We start from the raw sequence: 24,180 nt of genomic DNA on the forward strand, positions 1-24,180 counted from the left end.
TAATCACCTCAGCACAGAACCTGGGAGAACATAAAACTGCCAGGCAGCTATGTGATTTAGATGGCGACCTGAAGATGAAGGCAGTTTTTGCATTTATATTGGGGAAAACCCATTAACTGGATAATTTACATTTCCCTCTCCAATCTCCCTCTGGTGTGAACATTTCCAAGTTTTTGTCAATGTCCAGTCTTAGGAAGAACATTAACTTCCGTCATCACCACCATAATCATCAATCTATATTGTAATGTGAGGATTCTAGGGAAGTCAGCTTTGCTATGGAGATGGGCAGGGACATTATTCTAGTCTTGACCATCGTCAGCTTACTGGATGGAGAACGCAAATCACTCAGGGGTGGCACTCAGAAGCCATAAAGCATGCCCTGGGAAGCCAGCATCCAAGGAGTGACTCCCAAGATAGTAGGAAGACAGAAGTAAATTCTTAAAATGTCTAAGTCATGTAGTTACTTTGACAGAGAGTCCCAATGTCACTCATTCAAGTAATATCTTCCTGATTTAATTTTGCCATGTCCACCAACCACCTAAAATGTTAGTCACTTTCTTGTTTTTAAACTAAAATTTACTTTAATTTTTTTGCTTAATCTGAATTTTTGTCACAAAAATCAATGAAATTATGAGTTTGAAATGCATTTTACTTTCTAATATACATATTTTCTAATATATGCATAAATATTATATTTTTAAACAATAGGCCGTGTACCACCTAAAAATATTCTCATACCAATGAATGCTAATTTCTTAATTTTGATCATTCATTACACTTGAGCAACATGTAAATTAGGAGAAGCTGAGTGAAGGGTATATGAGCATTCTCTGAATTATGAATATTTTTGCAACTATTCTGCAAGCCTAACATTATTTCCCAAAAATAAGTTATCATTTATTGGGCAGTGCTGATGAACAAAGTCCTACAGGTAAACAAAATGTCAAGTTTCTTTTCCTTTAGGTTTGGCTAGGACTTTTTAAAGTCCCAATGGAAATTATGGGTTACTACAAGTTTCCACAGAGTATAACATACTGTTGATGAGGTCTTGAGAAATTCTGGAGCATGGTCTCTAAGCTAGATTACTGGACTAAATATGAACAGTACCTAAAGCTGAGACCAAAACAGGTCAGGAGCAGGAGAAGAGTCCAGAGGTTTGGTGTTATCTCTGAGCTGGTTTAACCCAGTGGATAACAGCCAGTGGTTTAGGGGCAACCGGTTCAGTCTGGAGGGGTGTGTGTGTGCATGCGTTAGTCACTCAATGGTGTTCGACTCTTTGCAACCCTATGGTCTATAGCCCACCAGGCTCCTCTATCCATAGAATTCTCCAGGCTCCTCTATCCATAGAATTCTCCAGGGAAGAATACGGGAGTGAGTAGCCATTCCCTTCTCCAGAGAATCTTCCCAACCTAGGGATCAAACCCAGGTCTGCATTGCAGGCAAATTTCTCTACCGTCTAAGTCACCAGGGAAGATCTTAGGAAGGTTATTGATCTCTCACTCCACATAAGGAATCCATACAGGGTATAATGAGATTGTGCTTCCTTCCCACAAAGACATTTTAGATGAGAAAAGAATTTTCCAGTTCAATCATGTCCAACTCTTTGTGATCCTATGGACTGTAGCCCACCAGGCTCCTCTGTCCATGGAATTCTCCAGGCAAAACATACTGGAGTGGATTGCCATGCCCTCCTCCATGGGATCTTCCCAACCCAGGGAAAGAATCTGCGTCTCTTACCTGGAAGACTGGTTCTTTACCACTTGCGCCACCTGTGAAGCCTTCATATCATGTTGGTATGCTACACATGGATTACAGATGTGCTGTGATGTTCAGCTGTAACCCTTAGGGTAACTGATGGGGTCTAGTATAAGCCACAGTCCCTAAGCCATCACCTGTAGCCATGAGAAGACATGTATCATCATTTTTAGAGATCTCCTGCCATGGAAAATATTGTGAAGCTCTGATCTAGAATCTTTGAGAATGCCTTAAATCACCACCTCTCTGAGTCTCCAAGTATCTAATCCCCAGGATTGAGTAGATTTAAGATTTAAGAAAGCTGGACTGTTCACTAGATTGCTTTAATCTGAAATCAACTTTCAGCTATTTCTCTGGTGGCAAATGAAGTTGAAAACGCCTTGGATTTAGAGTCTGTGTCTTAAAGTGGCTTGAACTCTTCCATGTGACTCTAAAACAATAACCATGCCCCTTGCATTTAGTCTCAAGACCCCTGGGAAATAAGCCTAAATTGCTTTAAATGTCATAGTCTCTCAATCAGCCTCCCCTGTGACCTGTAGGTAATATAACAGTGTATCTTCCAGGCTCACTGTACATCCAAAACTCCAAAGAAAGTGACTAAACAAATGCACCTTTGAAAGCAATTGAGGCACCATGATTCAGAGATTCTTTTTTTTTTTTTCTTTTTTAATTTGGAGGGTAATGTACAATGTTGTGTTGGTTTCTGTCATACAACAATGTGAATCAGCCATTAGTATACATATGTCCCCTGACCACTTTTCCTTCCTGATCTCTAGAAACTCCCTGCATGGCTGAAGGGCACAGGGGCCAAGCACAGCACCTCTAATTGGTCGGAGTTATACTGTGTGTCTGGGGAAGGCAATAGCAACCCATTCCAGTAGTGGTCCCTGGATAATCCCATGGACAGAGGAGCCTGGAGGCTACAGTCTGTAGGACTGCAAAGAGTTGGACACAACGGAGCACGCACGCATAATGTGTGTACAGCTCTGCCCTCCAAAGGAACCACAGAATACTCTTTGAAATTCAGTAACAAACAGCTGGAGTAGAAGGGGGAGACCAGGACACTTCTTTCATTCATTCATCAAGCACTAAAGTATCGACATGTACCAGCACTAGGCTCACAGGCTAGAAAAAACAGGCGTACAAACTAATGTGTTACTCCATAGGAAGGACGGGAACAGAAGTATAACACAAATCGTAAACCAAGCACTGTCCCACTCACATGAGAGGTAATTAATTCTCCCTAGGATGCCAGGGTCAGTTTCCAGTTGAGGTGCCCTGTGAGGTAGATCAACGGTTCTCAAACATCTTGTCTCAGCAACCCTTTTCATTCTTAAAAATTATTGAGAACAACAAAAAGCTTTCTGTTTAGTGGGTGAAATCTATCAATGTTTACCATATTTGAAGCCAGTCTGAAAAATGTCTTGAGTATTTATTAGTTCATTTGAAAACAAGAAACTCACTACATGTTAACATAAACAATATATTTTATGAAAAAAATATTGTTTGTGATAAAAGGAACAGTGAGAGGAGTGACACTGTCATACTTCTTTTTGCAACTTTTTAAGCTATCAAGCTTAATAAAAGAGGCTTCCCATCTATACTTCTGCATTAAATGCACCACGGCATATTGTTTTGGCTAAAGTATATGAAGAAAATCTTACCCACACAGAGACAAAGTTAGAAAAGGGAGGAGTATTTTCATAGCCACTTTAAAAGATTGTGGACAGTTTCTGATACTATACCAAAACTCAGCAAAATATTACTAAAACTCTATATACTATCTTCAAGGTGTGCTGCAGTTTGGAAATAGAAACCATACATTCAACACTGTATTCATGCTTCAGCAAAACTCATTCATTCCCATGCTGAAATCGGAACATACTGTTTTTACTCATTCATGGTTTTGAAACATTAGGCACTGGTCATTTCGAAAATATTGGCTAATGGATTTACACAGATCTTCCAACTGTTGGCACATTTCATTACACAATTTCAAAAACTCTCATTCTTAATAGCAGTGCTGGTCTCCAGAGAAAAGTCTATAAGTATTGGAAAGCTGTCAAGTTCACTGCGGCATTTACGAGTGTTTTTAAAATATTTTTTTCTCTTGAAAGCTTGGACTTTACCATTAGCTACAAATATTGTCAGTCATTTTCCAAGCACACTTTGTTCATTTTCAAGAAAATGGCAGCCAAATATCTATTACAATTTCTATTACAAGTACCCAACTCTGAATAAATATAGCTTTCCTGTTCTTTCAGGCAAAAATTGTGGTACAAGACAAAGGGAAATAGTTTAGCTTCCAACTCAAAACAATCACGCTTCAGCTTGGAGCGTAAGTGCTGTATTCATACTTCCCATTTTCAAGTTAGAATATTAAGAGGATATGTACTCAAGAGTCACTGTTTCATAAATAGCTCCACCTAGGATACTCCTAGCAAAACCAGATTAAAAAATAAATAAATAAACTATAGGTGTGGTGACAAGTGCAGTGACAGCTAGCATGGTTTGGTGTCAATGAATCGATTCCTGTTAAAGCGTCTGCGGTTTGCAGTTTTTCCCACCACTGCTTATGTACCATCATCACTCACTGGAAAAGACAAATAATATCTTTATATTATGAGGAAAGTAGTTTCCACTTCAAAAAGCCTCTGGAAAGGACCTCATCAATCCATGGGAAGATCTGTGGAACACTTTGAGAACCACTGAGCTGGACTTGAAGGCTCCACAGGAATTAGCCCATGAAGTTCAGGGGAACCAAGTTCAACACACATTCACAAAGGACATACTCCATGCCAAACTAGCACTGGGCTAGAAGCCGAGGATACTGAGCTGAATAAGAAGTTGTCTGCCTTTAAGGAGCTTATCATATCATGGGATAAGCAAACAGGGAAGAAAGTAGCTTAGAATAATAGTGTATTATAGGTATGCATGTGAGAATACAGGAAAAGGGCAAAGAATTTAAAAGAATGAAATTCTGTCATTTACAGCAACATGGATGGAACTAGAGATTATCATACTGAGTGAAGTAAGTCAGACAGAGGAGAAATATTGTATGGCATCCCTTATATGTGGAATCTAAAAGGAAATGATACAAATGAGCTTATTTACAGAAACAAACTTAGAGAAGGAAGTTATGATTGCTGGGAGTAAGGATGTGAGGAAGGGATAGTTAGGGAGTTCGGAATGGACCGGTACACACTGCTATATTGAAAACGGATAGTCAACAAGGACCTATTATATAGCACAGGGAACTCTGCTCAGTGTTACGTGGCAGGCTGCATGGGAGGGAAGTCTGGGGGAGAATGGATGCATGTATATGTATGACTCAGCCCCTTCACTGTTCACCTGAGACTATGACAATGCTGTTAATCAGCTAAACCCCAAAATAAGGAGTTTGAAAAAAAAGAGCAAAGAACCCTCAGAAGAGGAGGTGGTATCTCAGATGTATACAGGATACTGAAAAGAATTAGGGGGAAATTTTAACTCTTTAAAAAACCTATAAAAATAGGTCACCATTCCCAAAGAAGGAAGTAGAGTTGTTGAGGTGACTTTGAGGTGTCCTCCTCAATTTCCTTCTCCCCATCCAGTCTAGAATTTTGATTCTAGCTCCAGGAATGGGCCCTGATTAGCTGTCATTGACTGGTTTATTGCTCCCATCTTGATACAGGAGATTGGTCCAGGGCTGGGCAGGTCTGAGTCAACTCATGCCAAAGAATTGCAAGGAGAGGCTTTCAGGGGGTGTCAGGAGACAGCAGTCTTTTCCCTCTTATGAAAGAACTCTCAGGAGCAACACTGACTCTTCCTCCAGACATATTTCCATACTTTTCCATATGAATGTGATGCCCAGAACTGCTGCACTCTCTAACCACGGTCTAAGGACATATCTAGCCAGGAGGCCAGAGCCCACAGAACTGCAAAGACACACACCTGGAGCCCTGAAAGAAGTAAGCCTGGTGGCCACTTTTACTGTCCTAAGTCTATGGATCCTTTTTATCATTTACATCAATTTCAGTCTTCTCTTACTTGCAATGGAAAAGTTCTAAATTAATATGAGATTAATTTGAGATGGTGCTAGTGATAGAGGAACCAGATCAAGGAGTACTTTGCATGCCTTGCTAAGAATCCTGAGCATCTCCAGCAAATTCTAGGAGTTCTTACAGTATTGCAAGCTGGGAAATAAAAAGGCTTTTGAAGTTACCACCAGCTGATTTTGGAAAAACGCTGTCTACTTTTATCCCCAGGCTTCACAGGCTTTCTTTAAGTTTTACAAGGCACCTTCCTACCTGTAAGGAGCTTGTACAGTATCCATGGAAAGGAGGAGACAATTTCATTGAAGATCAACAGTGGCAAATGCAACAGTGGGCCGTCAAGATGAGAATAGCAGAGTATTCCTTGGATTAAACGTTAGCAGCCAACGGCAACTTCAATGCAATGAAGCAGACAAGAAGCCAAAAGCCATTGTGATCAGGGAGAGACTGACAAGGGACTCACTAAGAGCGTACACAAGTAAATGGATGATTTTTTTAAGATAGGAGAGATATGAATATTTTGATAGGCTGGAGGGAAAGCTCGAGGAAAAAGGAGAAAGAAAAAGTAAAAAGCTATAAGCAACCAATGAAAAATACAGTGAGGCCCCAGAAGAGGCAGAATTCTAGGTTCTATAAGGACAGGATTGTGTCTTTTTCATCTCTACTTGCATCCTGAGAACTTAATATCATGACTGGTACTTAACAGCTGCTCAGAAAATTCTGGAAGTTGGAGATGAGAAACTAAGAATGAATACGGAAGTGGGTCTATACATTTGAGAGTTGAGGTGTACAGAGATTATGTCTGATGGCCTGAATTTTTTTAGGTAAAGCATGAGGTGAGGTCTTATGCTAAGTATAAAGATGTATACATTAAGTTGGGAGCTTAACTGTGTTATTAAAGGTTTGAAATAGTCACTGAGGGCAATGAAAGAAGTCTATCAAGGACGATAAAAAGTAAGCAACGTTTAGAACCAAACTAGATTAGAAACTAGATATTTATAGCACCACAAATCCATGCAAATGGGAATATTTATACAGAGATCTCAGCGCTCAGTGCGGGGGCAGAAGTGAAGCATGTGGATCAGGGGAACTGATTCACATTTGGACATTTGACTGGTAGATGGTACAGAACGAGAAACACTGAAATTGAGGGTTCTGATCAAAAGGTACTTCAGGAAGAGGAGGAGCTGCCAGAAACATGCTAATAGACGTGGAGAAAATAAAAAGATCAATGCAATGGTGAATTTCAAAGAGGAAAGGTCAGTCGTAGGGAAAAGGAGCGCATGAGAGCTGAAAAGAAGATGCTGCGGTCTGAACAGGGCCGGTTTCAGAGCTGAGTTCTGGGGACAAGGGGTTGTGACCACTGCCATGGGTGAATACCGTGGGCGTTTTGATGGTCAGTGGAGTTGTAGGAGTCAAGGAATTATAAAACAGGATATTGATGCACTGTCCACATCAAGTGTTGACAAACTATGGTCTGGGAGTTCCTTGCTTACTTTTAAAAATAAAATTTTCGTGGAACACAGCCACGTCCACTTATTTACATATTGTCTGTGGCTGCTTCTCTCCTACAAAGATAAATTTGAGTAGTTGCAGTGGAGACTATATGGCCTGAAAAACCCAAAATATTTACTGACTTGCCCTCTAAGAATAGGTTTGTTGACCTGGGTCTACATGGTTAATGACATGTTCTTGCGTAAAGAGAGCAAAACCAGAGGGGGCAAAACCAGCGGTGGAAGTCTAGGAAGCTGATAAGTGGAGACAACTAGGAGGGGCAGACGGTGATGAACCTGAAGATGTGTCCTTCCAAAAAGGAGGTGCTTCCTGAAAGCAGCATGGAATTGTATGAGTCTAGAAGGATGGTAGTTAACTGTTCTTGAGATCCTTTTGCCAAAGACTGCTTTTTTTCCCACAAAATCTTTGCCTTGTCTTGTCTTCCCTTCCCTCCTCACCCCTGCTTCTCCTCCTTCCCTTCCCCCCTCCTTCTTCTCTCTCTCCCTCTGTCTCTCTCTCCCTCTGTCTCTCTCTCCCTCTCTCATTTAACTACTCTCTCTCATTTAACTCAAGCACAGAACCACCCACCTAAGACCGCATTTCCCAGCATCATTTCCCAAGATTTGATTCATGTAAACAATGACATGGGAAAAGGCTAGATATGTGTAGTTTTTGCTTCATTTGCTTAAATTAAAAAAAATTACACTAAGAAAATTGTTACTCTGAACTCATGCCCTTCTCCTTTGTGTGAGCTAAAACACACAAGCTGGTGAGCCTGCTTTCATATATAGAAAAGATAAAGACCTGGGGATTTAAAGAGCAACAAGAGGAAAGGATTCTGGATTTCTGCACAACTGCAGGGAGAGGAGCTGCCCTTTCCCACTCACCTTGGAACTGTCATCATCTGACAGTAAACTTTTCTTCCTTAAGTCCTGTTTGTAAGGTCTCTTTGTTCCAGAAGGTTAACTCCTTCCCTACTTACAGTACTCCCTTTAAAATCTGATTTAAGCTATAGACTCACTTTCCAGGGGCTTCCCAGGTGGCACCTGGTAAAGAATCGGTGGTAAAGAATTTGTCTGCCAATGCAGGAGACTCAGGAGATGCAAGTTCAATCCCTGGGTCCAAAAGATCCCTTGGAGAAGGAAATGGCAGTTCACTCCAGTATTCTTGCCTGAAAAATCCCATGGATAGAGGAGCCTGGTGGGCTCCAGTCTATAAGGTAGCAAAGAATCAGCTGCAACTGAGCACACACTTACTTTCAAAGAAACTGCACTTAAGAGCTATACACAATAGACTCTGGACCAAAAGTGGTCCTAAGGCTATACAGAGGCATCAGTGAACAAAATAGGAAATGGCCATTCCTCCCATGTGCTTGGGGAATATTCTGAGAAACTATCCAGGAAGTATCCACTTTTTGATAAAATTGCCACTGTTTGTCATTGCACCCTTTTAGGTTATATCCCTGATTAGTGCTACTGAAAAGAGTCATCTAGAGGACACTGGGAAGGAAAGGAGAAGGGATGTGGGAAGGAGAATAAGGTCAAGGCACAGGATAGATTATGATGGAGGAAAATAAGAGCATTTTAATCCTCAGAATTCATAACTGGGGAAAAGTAGATATCTAGGGGAGAACAGGACAATCTGTTGTCATCAGTCAAGGCCACTAAAGGTACATAGACTTTGCACAACTCCAGGTGATGCTGCGTGGACGTAAATTTCAGTGGGAATGGTGCCTCATGGAGCTATATATGTGGATTTACTGTGAGTATTCCCTCACTACCTAGAATTATAAAAACTGCCTAGGAACTGGCAAGAGTAAAAGAATTCACTGGATACTTCTTTGGTTTACATGCTCAGCTTCATAGCCCTTCAATCAAAGATTCTCAACATTGACCTAAGTGCCAAATGTGACCCTGTACTTCCTTTCACCCACTTCGGTTTTGTTGTTCAGTTGCTCAGTTGCATCTTTGCAACCTTATGGACTGTAGCACACCAGGCTTTCCTGTCCTTCAACATCTCCCAGTTTGCTCAAACTCATGTCCATTGATGCCATCCAACCATCTCATCCTCTGTCGCCCCCTTCTCCTCCTGCCTTCAATCTTTCCCAGCATCAGGGTCTTTTCCAATGAGTAGGCTCTTCACATCAGGTGGCCAAAGTATTGGCACTTCAGCCTTTCTGTTTTCTAGGGCTCGCAATTTCTTTTCCAAACTCAGAATACCCAGTCAGCAGACCAACTCCCACCATTCTCTGAATCTCAACTTAGAGCATTGTCTCTAGAAGGAGTTCCCTATTATTCTGTCTGATATAGTTGTTCATTATTTACTAACAAAGTAGTCAGTTCTTGATTCATTCATTACACTCACCATATTTTGTGGTAAGATTACAGTGATTAAGATTACAAATTCCATAGATAATTTCAATGCTGTTTAAATTATTCTAGAGCAAACAAAGATGGGAAAGTTGAAAATTATTTTTATGAAAAGTGTAAATATATCAAATATAAAATTAATGTGTCTATTAGTTACTCAGTCGCATCCAAATCTTTGTGACTCCATGGTCACAAAGTATGTATCCACCATCCATCCAAAGTATGGATCCACCTGAATGTATCCCACCAGGCTCCCCCATCCATGGGATTTTCCAAGCAAGACTACTGGAGTGGGTTGCCATTTCTTTCTCCAGGAGATCTCCCCAATCCAGGGATCAAACTCTTGTCTCTCAGATTTGAGCATACTCTTTACCATCTGAGCCACCAGGGAAACCCATCATAAAATTGATGACCAATCCTGAAAAAGGTTATACACACAAAGACAAGAAAACCTATCTCACTTAGGAATACTGACGCAAATCAGTTCAGTTCAGTTGCTCAGTTGTGGCTGATTCTTTTCAACCCCATGGACTGCAGCATGCCAGGCTTCCCTAACCATCACCAATTCCCAGAGCTTACTCAAACTCATGTCCATTGAGTCGGTGATGCCATCCAACCATCTCATCCTCTGTCATCCCCTTCTCCTCCCGCCTTCAATCTTTCCCAGCATCATGGTCTTTTCCAATGAGTCAGTTCTTCGCATAAGGTGGCCAAATACTCATAATAAAACATAAGCAAACAGAATCCAACAGCACATTAAAGGGATAATGCATCATTTACCAAGGAAGAATTATTTCATGAATGCAAAGATAGGTCAGTATTAGAAAGTTTATTTACATAATGTATCCTTTTAATAAATCTAAGGAGAAAAATAATATGATTATCTCTCTAGATACAGAAAATATAACTTTTAAAAAAATTATCAATAGGGAAAAAACACTTAATTCTCCCTTAATATGGTAATTTTTACTTACCTTAATCCAAAAGCCATTAACATAATTGTGAGACAGCAGTGCTGTTGCCATTAACATCAGGAAAAGACAAGAATTCACATCATCACATTCTTTTTCGACCTTATATTGGAGTTACAACCAGTGCAATTAGATAACAGAATGAAATTAGAGGTAAAGAGACTGAAGGAAAGGATATAAAATTATCAGTATTTGCGTATGATATGTCTATGAAGCTAAAATATTCAGAAGAAGCAACTGAAACACTACTATGATTAGAGATTTAGTAATGTAATGGGGGTTGAAAATTAACACAAACATTAGTAGCTTTCAGATATACAAACATAATCGTTGAAAAATACACAAACACACACACACACTTTGAATATATATATATTCAAAGCTATGGACTTTCCAGTAGTTATGTACAGATTGAGTTCGACCATAAAAAGGCAGATTACCAAAAAATTGATGCTTTTGAACTGTAGTACTGGAGAAGACTTGAGAGTCCCTTGAACACCAAGGAGATCAAACCAGTCAATCCTAAATAAAATCAACCTTGAATACTTATCAGAAGGACTGATGAAGCTGAAGCGCCAATACTTTGACCACTTGATAAACTTCCCCTAAGACTTAAGGTGTAGAAGCCAAAAATAAATAATCATTAAATTACATAAAATTCAAAAGCTTCTGGAAAACCAGCCAACTAAACAAAAACATAGGTGATATCAGAAGACATACATATGCATCCACTTGAGCAAACAATTTCTCTATAATCCACATTATAATCAAAGAGATAAGTGCCTCAGGATTTTAAAGTGCTGCTAAAAATGCAAAGTGAAATAATAATGACATATCACTTTATACTTAGTAGATTGACAAAAATTAGAACACTGGACAATGCCAAGTGTTGGCAGGAGTACGGGGATGTAGGAACTCTCAAACACTACTGATGAGAATATACAGTGGGGCAGCCGTTCTGAGCACACTCTGACAGCACTTAGTCAAATTAAGTGTATATAATCTTCAAGAGCCAGCAATGCCACTCCTGCTGTATATCCCAGAGAAATTTCACAATGATCTCCGAGGAAATGTGCATAGAAATGGCTATTGCAGCATTATTTATAGTGATGAGAAGTGGGAGGCAGTCTGGACATACAGCACTGAATGGACTGGTAAAATCTGGTGGATGGCCATCATGGATCGCTAGACCTATGCTGTCCAATTAGCCTTTCTGCAATGATGGAAATGTTCTATATATGCACTTTCAATATAATGGTCAGTGGCACCCCACTCCAGTACTCTTGCCTGGAAAATCCCATGGCTGGAGGAGCCTGGTGGGCTGCAGTCCATGGGGTCGCTCATGACTGAGCGACTTCACTTTCACTTTTCACTTGCATGCGTTGGAGAAGGAAATGGCAACACACTCCAGTGTTCTTGCCTGGAGAATCCCAGGGACGGCGGAGCCTGGTGGGCTGCCGTCTATGGGGTCTCACAGAGTCGGACACGACTGAAGCGACTTAGCAGCAGCAGCCTATCATAAGGTTATTTAAACATTAATTACTTAATTTTTTAAGAAAAATTGGTTCCTTAGCAGGCTACGGACTACCATATTGAATAAGGCAGGTATAGAACATTATCATTATTGCAGAAATTTAGTTACAAAGTAGAGTGTTGGGCTGTATTCACACATAGTAACATGAGTGGATCTTAAAATATAGAGTCGACTAAACAGAGTAAGAATCAGAATGTCATTCTATCACATCATCATTTAGTTAAATTAAAACTACATGACCACACAAAACTATTCACATTTCACAAGAACAAATTTAACAGAAGATACACATTAAAAAAATTAGAATGCTGGCCAGTGAGACAGAGTAGCTATAAATTGGAAGTAGGGATCTGTTGTGTATGTGTGTTCAGTCGTGTCCCACTCTTTGTGACCCTATGGACTGTGGCCTGCCAGGGATAAAGAGAACCAAAAAGACAAGTGAGCCCCTGCAGGAGGAGGGCCCTCAGAGATCTATGATAAAATGTATTTTGGATTAGGGAGTACAATCAACTCAAGCCTCTCCATTGAGATTACAAAAGCAAAACAAACCAAAAACAGCGGCCACATTCAAGATGACCACCTGCCAATATTTATAGCAGTATTATTCTTAATCATTAAAAACTGCAAGCAACCAAAATGCCTTTCACGAGGTGAGCAGACAAACAAACAGTGGCATATCCACAAATGTAATATTATTCAGCACTAAAACAAATGAACTAACAAGCCATAAAAAAAAATATATGAATGAATCTTAAATGCATAATGCTAAGTAAAAGGAGCAAGTCTGAAGAGGCCACATACTGTGTAATTTCAATTATAAGACATTCTGGAAGAGGCAAAACAAAGTGAGACTAAAAGATTAGTGGTAGCCAGAGTTTGGGGGTAATGAAGAAAGGGCTGAATAGGTGAAAGGTGAAGGATTTTGTGGGGCAGTAAAACTATTTTGTATGCTAATTGTGGATATATGACACAATTTGTTAAAACCCCATAGAACTTTTAGAAACAGTTCAGAGAAAAGAAATTACAAATTAAGAGAAAAGAACAAATTAAGAGAAATTTGTGTACAAATTAAGAGAAATCGTTTAGGAGGTGGGGTGATCCCAGAATGGAATGCAGAATGTGACAAAACATGAACCATTTCATAAATAAATGAAACAACTTCTCTGCAGGAGTAGGGGAGGGATCTAAGTAACTAAGTGACCAAAGGGTCTGTAAGACTAAAGGAACTGTACACAGGAGCTGTACTCTAGCTGGTAAAGTTTTTCCCTATGGGGATATAAGTGAAATTCTGATACTTCCCTACATGTATAGTGGAGTAGAACAATTAAATAAATGGATGGAAGACAGTGGGAACCAGGTTTTCTCACTGTTGGAGTGGAATAAACAAGGGAAGGGGGCTAGAATGATCCACAGATTAGATACACATATTAGATGTTATTAGATAATTAGATAATGGATCATAGCTGGAGACATCAGTATGAAGTTATGCTTAATATACACACAAATGGTTACATATGGAAATATTTATAGGTATGTGTATACATATGACTTAGTAAAGTGAAAGAGAAGTGGAAGTGTTAAGTCGCTCAGTCATGTCCGACTCTTTGCAACCCCATGGACTGCAGCCAGTCAGGCTCCTCTGTCCATAGAATTCTCCAGGCAAGAATAAGCGGAATGGGTAGCCATTCCCTTCTCCAGGGGATCTTCCCAACCCAGGGATTAAACCTAGATCTCCTGCATTGCCAGTGGATTCTTCACTGTCTGAGTCCCCAGGGAATCCCTATGACTTAGTAACACATATATTTCTTCATTCTGTTAACTGAGAGGGCCTAGAAGCAACTAACACTCAGTATAAATCAGTATACCTAGTTCCTAGATCTTGGCTTTTAATATCATTTCTCCAGCGAACAAACTTGGGGCTCATTGGAGAAATAGCTGATTCTAGGAATGGACATTGGTGGGATGGGGAAGCAATATACAAGATGAGCTTGGAGCAGCTTATAGTGACAGAAATAGCAAAGTGTTTGAAAATCAAAAACAACAAAAATCTATACGTATTAATGGGGTTATGTCAAAGGAACACAGAAGGCAACTGAAAGAGCTCACATTAGCTAAAGCTCGAACAATTAGAGCAATAAAATCAATAAAATAGTATAGGGTTATAATCCAAAGTATAAAATAAATATTCATGAGTTCATATGATATAAATAAATGATTAAATCAATACATTAATAAGACATAAGGGAAAATTCTCTCCTAGCATAATTCAAAATAATTTATGTAGATTCTTGGCCTTCAAAAAGGTAGACCCATAACTTCCCCATTCTTTTGTATGGGATATCTGTAATGAACTCCCTTCAAAGAGAACAACATGGAAACGGGGAAAGAAAAGTAACTTCTCAGTGGAGAAAACTGACAAATTCAGCCAGGTGATCAAGGTCAACGGGGCATAGCGATGAAATGTACCCTTGACATGATGCAATGAAAATGACACTTTACAGCTTCCTCCCCCAAACTCAAAGTTCGAATCTAAGAATGAGAAAACGTTAGACAGATCCAAACATTAGACAGTCCAAACAAATGGAGGGACATTCTGCAAAATACCTGAGGAATACTCCCCAAAACTTCCAAAATCATCAAAAAGAAGTCTGAGAAGCTCTTATAGTGAAAAGATGCCTAAGGAGATGTGATGATTCAATGTAAGATTCAGGCAGGATTTGGGGGCAGAAAGAAGATAAAAACTAAGGAAACTTAGTTTTTAAAGACACAAACTAAGTAAAAATTAAGGAAATCTGAATAAAGTATAGACTTTAGTTAATAGTGACATGTCAATATTGGTTCTTTAGTTGTAATAAATGTATGATACTAATGAAGACGTTAAGAACAGGAGGAGCTGCGCGCAGGGTATATGGGACCTCTGTATGGTCTTTATAATTTTTCTCTAAATCTAAAACTGCTATAAAAATTTCTTTCAGAAAGGAAAAAAAAATTGAGAACTGCCACATATTGGAGAAAACCTTATTTCGAAAGGATACATGCACCCTAGTGTTCACTGTGGCACTATTTACAAGAGCCAAGATATGGAAAAATTTAAATGTCTATAGACAGAGGAATGGATAAAGACAGTGTGGTACCCACACCACACACACACACACACACACACACACACACACCCACACACACACACACACACACACACACACACACACACAGGAATATTACTCAGCCATTAAAAAGAAAGAAAGAATGCCACTTGCAGAGAGACATGATGGACCTAGAGACTGTCATGCTGAGTTAAGCAAGTCAGAGAAAGACAAATACATGATATTGCTTATATGTGTAATCTAAAAACTGGTACAAATGAACCTATTTACAAAATAGAAATGGTAGAAACTGAGTCACAGATGTAGACAACAAACTTGTGGTTACCAAGGGGGAAAGGGATGGGGAGGGATAAACTGGGAGACTGGGACTGACATGTACACACTACTAGATATAAAAGAGATAACTAATAAGAACCTACTGTATAGCACAGGGAACTCTATTCAGTACTCTGCAATGACCTATACGGGCACAGAATATAAAATGAGTGGATATAGGTATATGTATACCGGACTCACTTTGCTGCACAATTAAAAGTAACACAACATTGTAAATAAACAATATTCCAATAAAAATTAATTACAAAAGAACTGCCAGAATGTTTGAAGCCCCTTTTCTTTCCCTCTTCCTTCACACCATCCACCTTTTCACCAGAAGTAACACCCATCCTCTGTGTTTTTCTGACACCTTGCTTTTCATACAAATTGTACATGTGCATGTATACTTAAACATGTTGTTATTTTTAATTTTATACAAATGAAATTGTATTTTTAAGCTAGTTGCTATTTTCACTTAATGATACATTTGTGAGGTTTCCCCATGTTGGTATATGTAGCTGCAACTCATTATTGGTAAATGTGGCTAGATAATACACTATTGAGTGACTATACACCTTGTATACGTCTAGCCTTCTATTAACAGATGTTGGGTTGCTTCCAGGTTTTGCTACTGCCAACAATGCTACCACAGATGTTCTTGTAAATACATGTAAGAAGCCCTGTGTAATAAAAACTTGGAATTGCTGGGGCATGAAGCATGTATATTTTCAACTTTACTATGTAATATATACCAAATTGTTTTACAAAAGTCATCATGTCAATTCAGATTGCCATCAGGAACAATTTAATTTTTCCAAATTTTGTTCCTTGGAAACTTGGAGAGCAATAGAAGCACTTTGTTTTTTTCTCTCAGTGTATATGATTTAAAAAATATTAACTATATTTATAATATTTATAGTAACAGTGATGATACATGGCAAGTTTTGGTATATTAAAATTTACCATAGGCTTTAACTTGTTCTTAGAAATTAACTTGCTCAAAATAGAGCTTTTTCTGCTATCTGTGTACATGTATTTGAACTTGGTATTAAAGTGAAGAAATAAAGACTTGGCATATTCCTGCTGAAAAGGTGCCAAGTTCTGTTCTTGTAAACTGGCCTTAACCTGAGAAACGACTATACTTTAGGTTTGATTACATTCCTTAAAAAGAAAGTATAAAATATATGTATATTAAAATATATATATATATATATACTGTAAAACAAGACCTCAATCTTGCCTTCAAAGATATATAAAGAAATTAAGCTTGTATTTTACTTTTCTTTCAAAAACTGGAATTCAGACCAGCTCAGTATATCTAGAAGAGCATTTGAAGCATTGTAAAATTCATCACTCTTGCATTCAAAATTCCTTTGATGTAAAACCCACAGTTCTGTAGAGAAACAGTAAATAGTAACCCTCTCAATACCATAAATTAGTGCATTCTGCTAGTATGAGTTATATGAGTGCTGAATTCCCTACCTTAGGATTGCTACCAGTTACCCTCCCATGTTTTAGATGGGGCTGCCACTCTATGTGAATGTATTTGCTGTTTACCTAGGCAGCTCATTGTAGCAGAGAACAAAAAAAAGGAAAAGGAACAAATTTCCAAGTTTCTTCTTGAATGGGAAGATGGACGGATATGTGAAAAAACAGTGAGATACTTCCTATCAGGCAAAGCTCAAAAGTAAGTAGAAAACTATGTCTGATGTTATATTTGAAGCCAATCAAAAAAGCTCAGTAACTGCTATTCAAGCAGCATCACTGAGCTCTGGCAGTGAATTCTAAGCACAAGATCGCCCACTACAAACTTCAGTGGCCTTGGTCAAGAAGCCGAAGGCACAGTGCCTTCTGGATGGCTCCATTTCACAGCGGAGCCTACTCTCTGGGCTCCCCAGTTTATATTTCTGTTGGGCCTTTCTCAGAAGAGCACAGAGCGTGTTCCCTTAATCCCTACTTACCCTACCATGTTCACATGACTGTGGATGCCATTGCATGCCATACAACATGACTACTCAGACCTGGAAAGTATGAATGAAGCAGGAATTCCTCGATTCTGCTTAGGTAAGTATACCTACTTAGATAAATACTTCTTGATGAAGTCCACCCTCTCCAGCATTAAGGCTTATGTGAGAAATCACTCAATGGACAAGGATATTCAAAAGGTATTTACATAGAAGCCACAAAGGACTCCTTTATACAAACTGAATATATTTTCCTACTCTATCCATTGCCAGGGCTCCTTTCATTCAACCATGAAAAAGAATAGATTTTTAAAACTTTTGAGACATATGAAATAGTAACTAAGAGAAAGACTTAAATGTCATATTGACCTGAGTTCGAGTTACGGATCCATCAGTTACAGATCCATCAGTTATTAGCTATGTGACCTTGAGTAAGTTACTTAACCTCTCCATCCTTTTCTTTTTCTCCACTATGGAATAAGTGGAAAGTCCTCCCGAGTTGACACCAGATCTGTCTTCAAAGCCTGTTCTTTTAACCACCATACTGGCCTGCTCCAGACACTTTAAATAGCCTCTTGCATGCAGGAACTCACTACATCTCTGCAGGCTGATGATTGATTTATCCTGAGGCATACCTTCTTCAATCAAAAGCCATGACAGCTAAAGCGAAACTCCCAGGCACAAGAGAAACAGCTTTCTTCACTAAGTTTTACACACACTCAATAGCTGGGTCTGAAACAGAGGAGCATCCCTTTCAAACAGTAATGAGACTGATAAATATGTTCTGTTCACATCACAGAAAACCACACTTCAACACAGAAGCCATACTTCAGGTTAACCAGTTGTCTCAAAATCAGATATGCCTCCAAAGCTGGAAAGTCTACTGTTTTGAAAGATGAAGATGCAAGATTTTAGTTAAGATATGAAATTTTAATTGGCTAGTTCATCAAAATTTTATAGTCTCCTGAGAGGATAATAAGAATTCTGTAGCTAAATATCTTGAATTAGGAACTGCAGTCATTTTGCATATTATAGAAAGTTTACAGCATTTCTGAAAACAGGGGTTTAGATGACCTAAGAGGTGCCAGATAGGTGCCATAAAAAAGAGATGCAGCCATCGTACAACCAATATTCCCAGGAAGTATGGCAATCTAGAGATGGCGTGGCTTGACTAAGAACATTCAAATTCAAAACTATGTGTAGCCAAACAAAACACATCTGAAAGTGACATATGGCCCTTTCACCAGAATTTGCAAATCCTACTGCAAATTCAGAGAACAGGAGATAATGCCACCCCCTTCACTGTCCCTCAGAGTTATCCTGCAAGCAAAATTGACAACAGTTTTGACGGCTGAGACAGCCTCTGCAAGTCAGCGTTCAGTGCCTCCTACGTCAAGTCAACCCTCCCCTGCCTGGCTTTTAAGCCACATCCCACTCTCAGAGCCAGACACGGTTGTCTATACTCTCAGACCACCAGACTAATCTCCGTACTACTCCATAGGCATGCTAGTCCCACACTCATTCCTGCCACCATCCTTGGCTCATCCTTTCCATCACCTCAAATGGCTTCACCATTTCTAGGCCAAGCCAAATTTAACCTATCTTTAATTTTGTTAGTGTGCGCGTGCGTGTGTGCGCACACGCGTGCACTTTTTTCAATTCATGCAAAGAGTACAGAAAAGGGATGAATGAACCCAAACTACTTTGGTGGGGGTAGGGAAGCCTTTATAGAAAGGTGACATGTGAGCAGGGTATAGAAGGAAGAAGGCTGCCAAGTGGAGGAGCGGGAAGAGCATGTATAGAGTCCCGAGAGCCAGAGCAGGCTTGCAGAGATAAAAGGCTGGAGAAGGCTATGGTCAGAAGACCCCGGATGCCTCAATGAAGTGATAGAACTTGATCCTGCAGACAGAAGGATCTGATCAAGGCCCCTAGTCAAGCCCATATCTTCCATGGGGTCTGTTCTTGCCATGCAAGTGTCTTCCTCTGAATTCCTACAGCCTTTAAGAACCTTTAAGAACCACACAATCAGGTGTTATTACTCTCAGCTCTCAGGGTAGGAACCTTTTTTAACTTCTATACCCTAACAGCACGTAAAAGTGCTTAGCAAGTAAATGCTCAGTAAATTCCCAGAACTGACTGATTCAAATTCATCTGGGGGTGGATTAAACAAACCAGGTTCTAGAGATAAGAGTAGGAAAAACTCTATAAATCAAGGTCACTACAGACCTTACTATTGACCACGAGTGACAGGATCCAGAACTACAAAAATTAAGTTCAAAAGCAACCACACTTGACTTCCATGAACTTGGACTCCTCTCCTTTTGTCCCCTGCTTTGGCCCACTGCCCCAGCTGAGATTCATTCCTACTTCCCCTGGGAATTCAGAGCCAAAAGGGGAGGTACCAGCATATCTCTGGCTCTGAACATACCCCCACTGACTGGGAGGGCAGGGGACAATCAATGCATTTAGCAAATGCATCTGCCCCTGAAATAAGAGTGTGTGTCTGCTCCTGTGTGTCAATGCCAAGTTGCAGGAGGTTACCATAGCAACTCCAGCAGGATGCTGCAGTGGGCAGCTTTGCACAGAGGTGCAGAAAACCCATTCTTTAACATGTGGGCTTTTGCTGTGCACATTGGATCTGAGCAGGCACATCATGGCTTCAGGCCCTGCCTTCGGGATTCTGCAAAAAAGGAAGTGGGACGTTGAGATCTGCTCATCCAATCTTCCTTTTTTCATGTACCACACATGTCCCTTCTCATGCACAGTAAACACTGCATGTAGAGCCCCAAAATAGGCTCTTTAGAAACATGTAATTCCCTACACTCGTTCTTACACTGGATGATAAACAGACTGTGTACTTGCACATCAGCATGACTTCCAACACAAAATTTACATCCACCAAATAACCCAGCAATCATACATTTTAATGAACAGCATATCCACAATGTCAGCATTCCCAGCCAACCCCCAGTTTTTGTGTTATTAGTACATTTCTAATGCAAAAATAAACACCATCAAGACTATAGGTTGGGCTTAATGAGGTCTACCAAGCTGTACTCCAGGAACTATAAACCAACTTTTCAAAGGACCAGGCAGTTTTTGAAATTGTTTTTCCATAGACTGGAGAGTGGGGGTTTACTCAATGTTTCATGTCTCATAGGAAAGAGCATGAAAGGGATGTGAAACACCATTCCATTTGTGGTTCTAACCTACATACAGCCATCAAGAAGCCATGTCCCTACAAAGTGAACTTTAGTTTGTAGGGCAGTCAAACGGATGGAACAGGTTCCTGGACATTATCACATTTCTTCCTTGGATCTAGAAACTTACTGGTGTCTGTCTATTAATTCTCTCCTTGGCAAAATAAGAATGGTGGTTTATAGCAGCACTAAAGACATGGACTGCGTGGCTGGCCTGCACAGCAAGGTGAGGTGGATCTGCACGGGGAGAAGTGAAGGAAATTTTGGATAGTCCTACTTCCTGCAGAAGTAGTACTAGAGCATCTTTTGCAGCTCAGTAGTGAAAAAAGAGGAGTGGACTAGAAGTAATGTAGAAGTTCTAGTATCTGAAGGAGTTTTGTGGCCTAAGAAAATTAAAATAGGATACCAAGGGAGAGATGTAAACAAACAAAGGAAGGAAGGGCTTCTTGACCAGGGAAGCCATCCTTTGTGCAGGAATGCCTGTGTCTATCTCTCTAACGGAACTTGAGAACAAAGATGCCAATGTTAACAGTCCACAGTATGGATGATTTCTTTATTCAAGGAGTTGGGAGATTTGGAGGCATCTGTTACACGAAAGCATGGAGGTAGGACTTGGCAGATTGGACACCAAGGGTGTAAGAAACTTGTGTTCCGGAGGAAGGCCAGAGTGTCAGCAGCCTGTGTGTGCTTAGTCCTGTCTGACTCTTTGCGACCCCCTGGACTGCAGCCCGCCAGGCTCCTCTGCCCATGGGATTCTCCAGGCAAGAGTACTGGAGTGGGTTGCCATGTCCTCCTCCAGGGGAATCTTCCCAACCCAGGGATGGAACCCAGGGTCAGCAGCCTAGTGACAGATAAAGAGCTCTCACTGAGAGAATTCTTGAGAATCACCCAATCTGCCCTGCACAGGCCTGGCTAGGTGAGCACTAGATACCTATTTTTAACTGTCCGCAGGAGATGCTGTGGGCGGGGTGGGGGAGGTGGGGGTGGTCCAGGGGGCTTGAAACCAAGAACTGAGCTTGTGGCCTGGGAGCAGGAAAAGGGCTTCTGGGAGTTGAGCTGGGAGCAGCAAAGAAGTGCTCCGGTGCGTGTGCTTATGAATGAAAGCCGGGGACGGTTTCAGAGGGACTCGGGCAACCTGTTCCTTGGGGGCCGAGGCAGCGCAGGGGAGGCGGGAGGCCCAGCATCCGGGTCGGATTCGGGGGAGAAGTCAGGTGCACAGAAGCGCCCGCCTGTAGGTCGGCTGGGAGAATGGTCTGGGTACGGGGCGGATCCAGGGAGGTAGGGTGGGGGAGGGGAGGTAGTCGGCGAGTGGGTGTGGAGAGCGAGCCAGAGTGGGGGGGCTGGGGGCGCCGGGCCAGCGCCTCGGGCCGCCTCGACCTCCCCCGGGACTCACCCAACACGAAGTAGGGCAGCTCCGTGTTCTCCAGGTCGTCCACCACGACCATTTCTCCCGGGAAGTCGTTGCGTACGGAGAAGAGGAGCTTGGGTTCGGAGGCCGAGGGGCTGTGCATGATGTTCAGGTCGTTCTCGCGCAGGAAGGGCAGCGCCGACACCGTGATGCTCTTGAGCTTGCACTCCAACTCCTTGGAAGGATCCACGTCGCCGGCGGCCGTGGCCAGCACCGTCGCCGGCCCCCAGCAGCAGGCGAGCAGGGCGCAGAGCCTGGCTAAAGCCATCTTGAGCCCCGGCCGCCTTCCTCCCAGCGCTGCGAAGGTGGGGGAGGCAGCGAGCGGGGAGGGAGCGAGCGAGCGAGCGAGCGCGGGAGGCGGGGGAGGTTGGGGAGGGGATGCGGAGCCGGGAAAGCCCGGGTCCCCCGGACAGAGATGCCGCTGGCCTGGTGCAGGGCTAAGGAGAGCCCGCGCGCTCTTTGTTTCCTGGAGCTGCTTATCTGGGGAAGGCAAGAGGGGAGGTTGGGGGGAAGTGGGGAGAGAAGAAAGAAGGAAGGACGTCGGAGGAAAGAGGAAGGGAGCTGAAGATTCTGGGGAATCAGGTCAGCCCCCAGCGGGCAGCCGGTGCTGCCGCCTTCCTCCTTTGCATCCCCCCAGCAGGAGCACGCTCTTAGCAATTAACTACCTGCACAGCATTTTTTTTTTTTCCCTAACCATTTTTCCAATGCAAAATCTTCCCTCCCGCATTATCTTCCTGATGGCTTGGGAAGGGCGCGCGCGCACACCCCTTTAAATGTGCTTCCTCAGAGCCAGTAATGAGGGGTCTCTAGATGCAAACTCTCCCCCAGTTGTTTTGTAGATATAGGTGGTTCCATTCTTGTCTGTTTTTACCCACTAAAATTGGACTTTTATACTGGATAAGCGTGTGCTGGAATAAATGCACGTGTGTGTTATTACTCAGCACTAACGGCGCAGAAATACGTTTAGAGGGAATATTTTGTATGTACATATATATAGATAAGATTGTGTGAATGACAAATAACAAAGTCAGTGTATTACATACAGATAAGCAGGGAATTAGAACTTTTATTTGCTATTTCTCTTCCGTTTCATTTTTGTTACCAATCTTATCTATGATAAGCAATATAAAGATCATTTGGAGCTGGCTGTAATTGATAGAAAAAGCAGAGCTAGCTCAAAGAATTGTTGAGCCTTTAGTTATACAGAATCCAGTAAATAGAACAGAGCTGGAAGAAAATGTGAGAAAAACAAAGTTTCTAGATACCCTTAACAAATGGAAAAGGAATAAAAAATATCCTTGGGCATGGGCCAGGTCAAACCCAGTCCAATCAAGAATAGAACAGGGTAGATAATAAAAACACCACTGACAACAAAAACCCTTGAAAGTTTTGTTTCCATTAGTGCTGGACAGTAATGCCTTAAGTCTTGACAAAATGATGATAGTATACAATAAACTGGGAGAAAAGTGATTTTTGTATGTGCTAGTATCTGATGATTAACTGAACTTTCTCTTACAGGATAACCTTAAACTTGTTTCAAAAGTTTGCCTAAACTAACACAACATTGTAAATGAACTATACTTTAATTAAAAAAAAAAAAGTTTGCCCTTAAACATTTATTCAATGCTGACTTAAATACTGGGTGCTGTAAGACTATGTTATAAATAATTTCTAATCTCTGGGAATTTAATACACCACCATTTGTAAAGAGGATTTCCACTTTAGAACGATCTCTTTTTACCTAGTGTCTATTTATTGGCATCTCTGAATGTATGTCCTTTTAAAGAAACAACAAAAAAAGCTTTTGCCATATATTTGACAAGGTTACTCTAGTTGATGAATGGGAATAAAGAAAATGAGTCATATATTTAAGGTCACATTTAAGGAGTGAAAGTCTTGCTTATAAGAAAAGAGATAAAGACTTTATAACAGGTTTTTTTTTTTTTAACATATCTGAGAACTATTACCATGTAGCATTGCAAATTACTGCAAAAAGCATTTATCAGCTAACGACTTTTTAAAACTCATCTTT

At 40.9% G+C, this 24,180-nt stretch overlaps 1 protein-coding gene across 3 annotated transcripts in view; it reads right to left on the reverse strand.

Annotated features, from left to right (window-relative positions):
- The window catches only part of ASTN1 (astrotactin 1), a 361,638-nt gene extending 339,191 nt beyond the window's left edge, over positions 1 to 22,447 (reverse strand). For all 3 annotated transcript variants that reach the window (XM_015099329.3, XM_042229137.1, XM_042229135.1), the window contains exon 1: positions 22,134 to 22,447. In XM_015099329.3, the coding sequence (XP_014954815.2) occupies positions 22,134 to 22,416 (283 nt within the window). In that variant the 5' untranslated portion in view covers positions 22,417 to 22,447. The remainder of the gene's footprint in view (positions 1 to 22,133) is intronic.
- Between the last annotated feature and the right edge of the window lie 1,733 nt (positions 22,448 to 24,180).

The sequence above is a fragment of the Ovis aries genome, chromosome 12, assembly GCF_016772045.2.
Source record: "Ovis aries strain OAR_USU_Benz2616 breed Rambouillet chromosome 12, ARS-UI_Ramb_v3.0, whole genome shotgun sequence".
Lineage (NCBI taxonomy): Eukaryota > Metazoa > Chordata > Mammalia > Artiodactyla > Bovidae > Ovis > Ovis aries.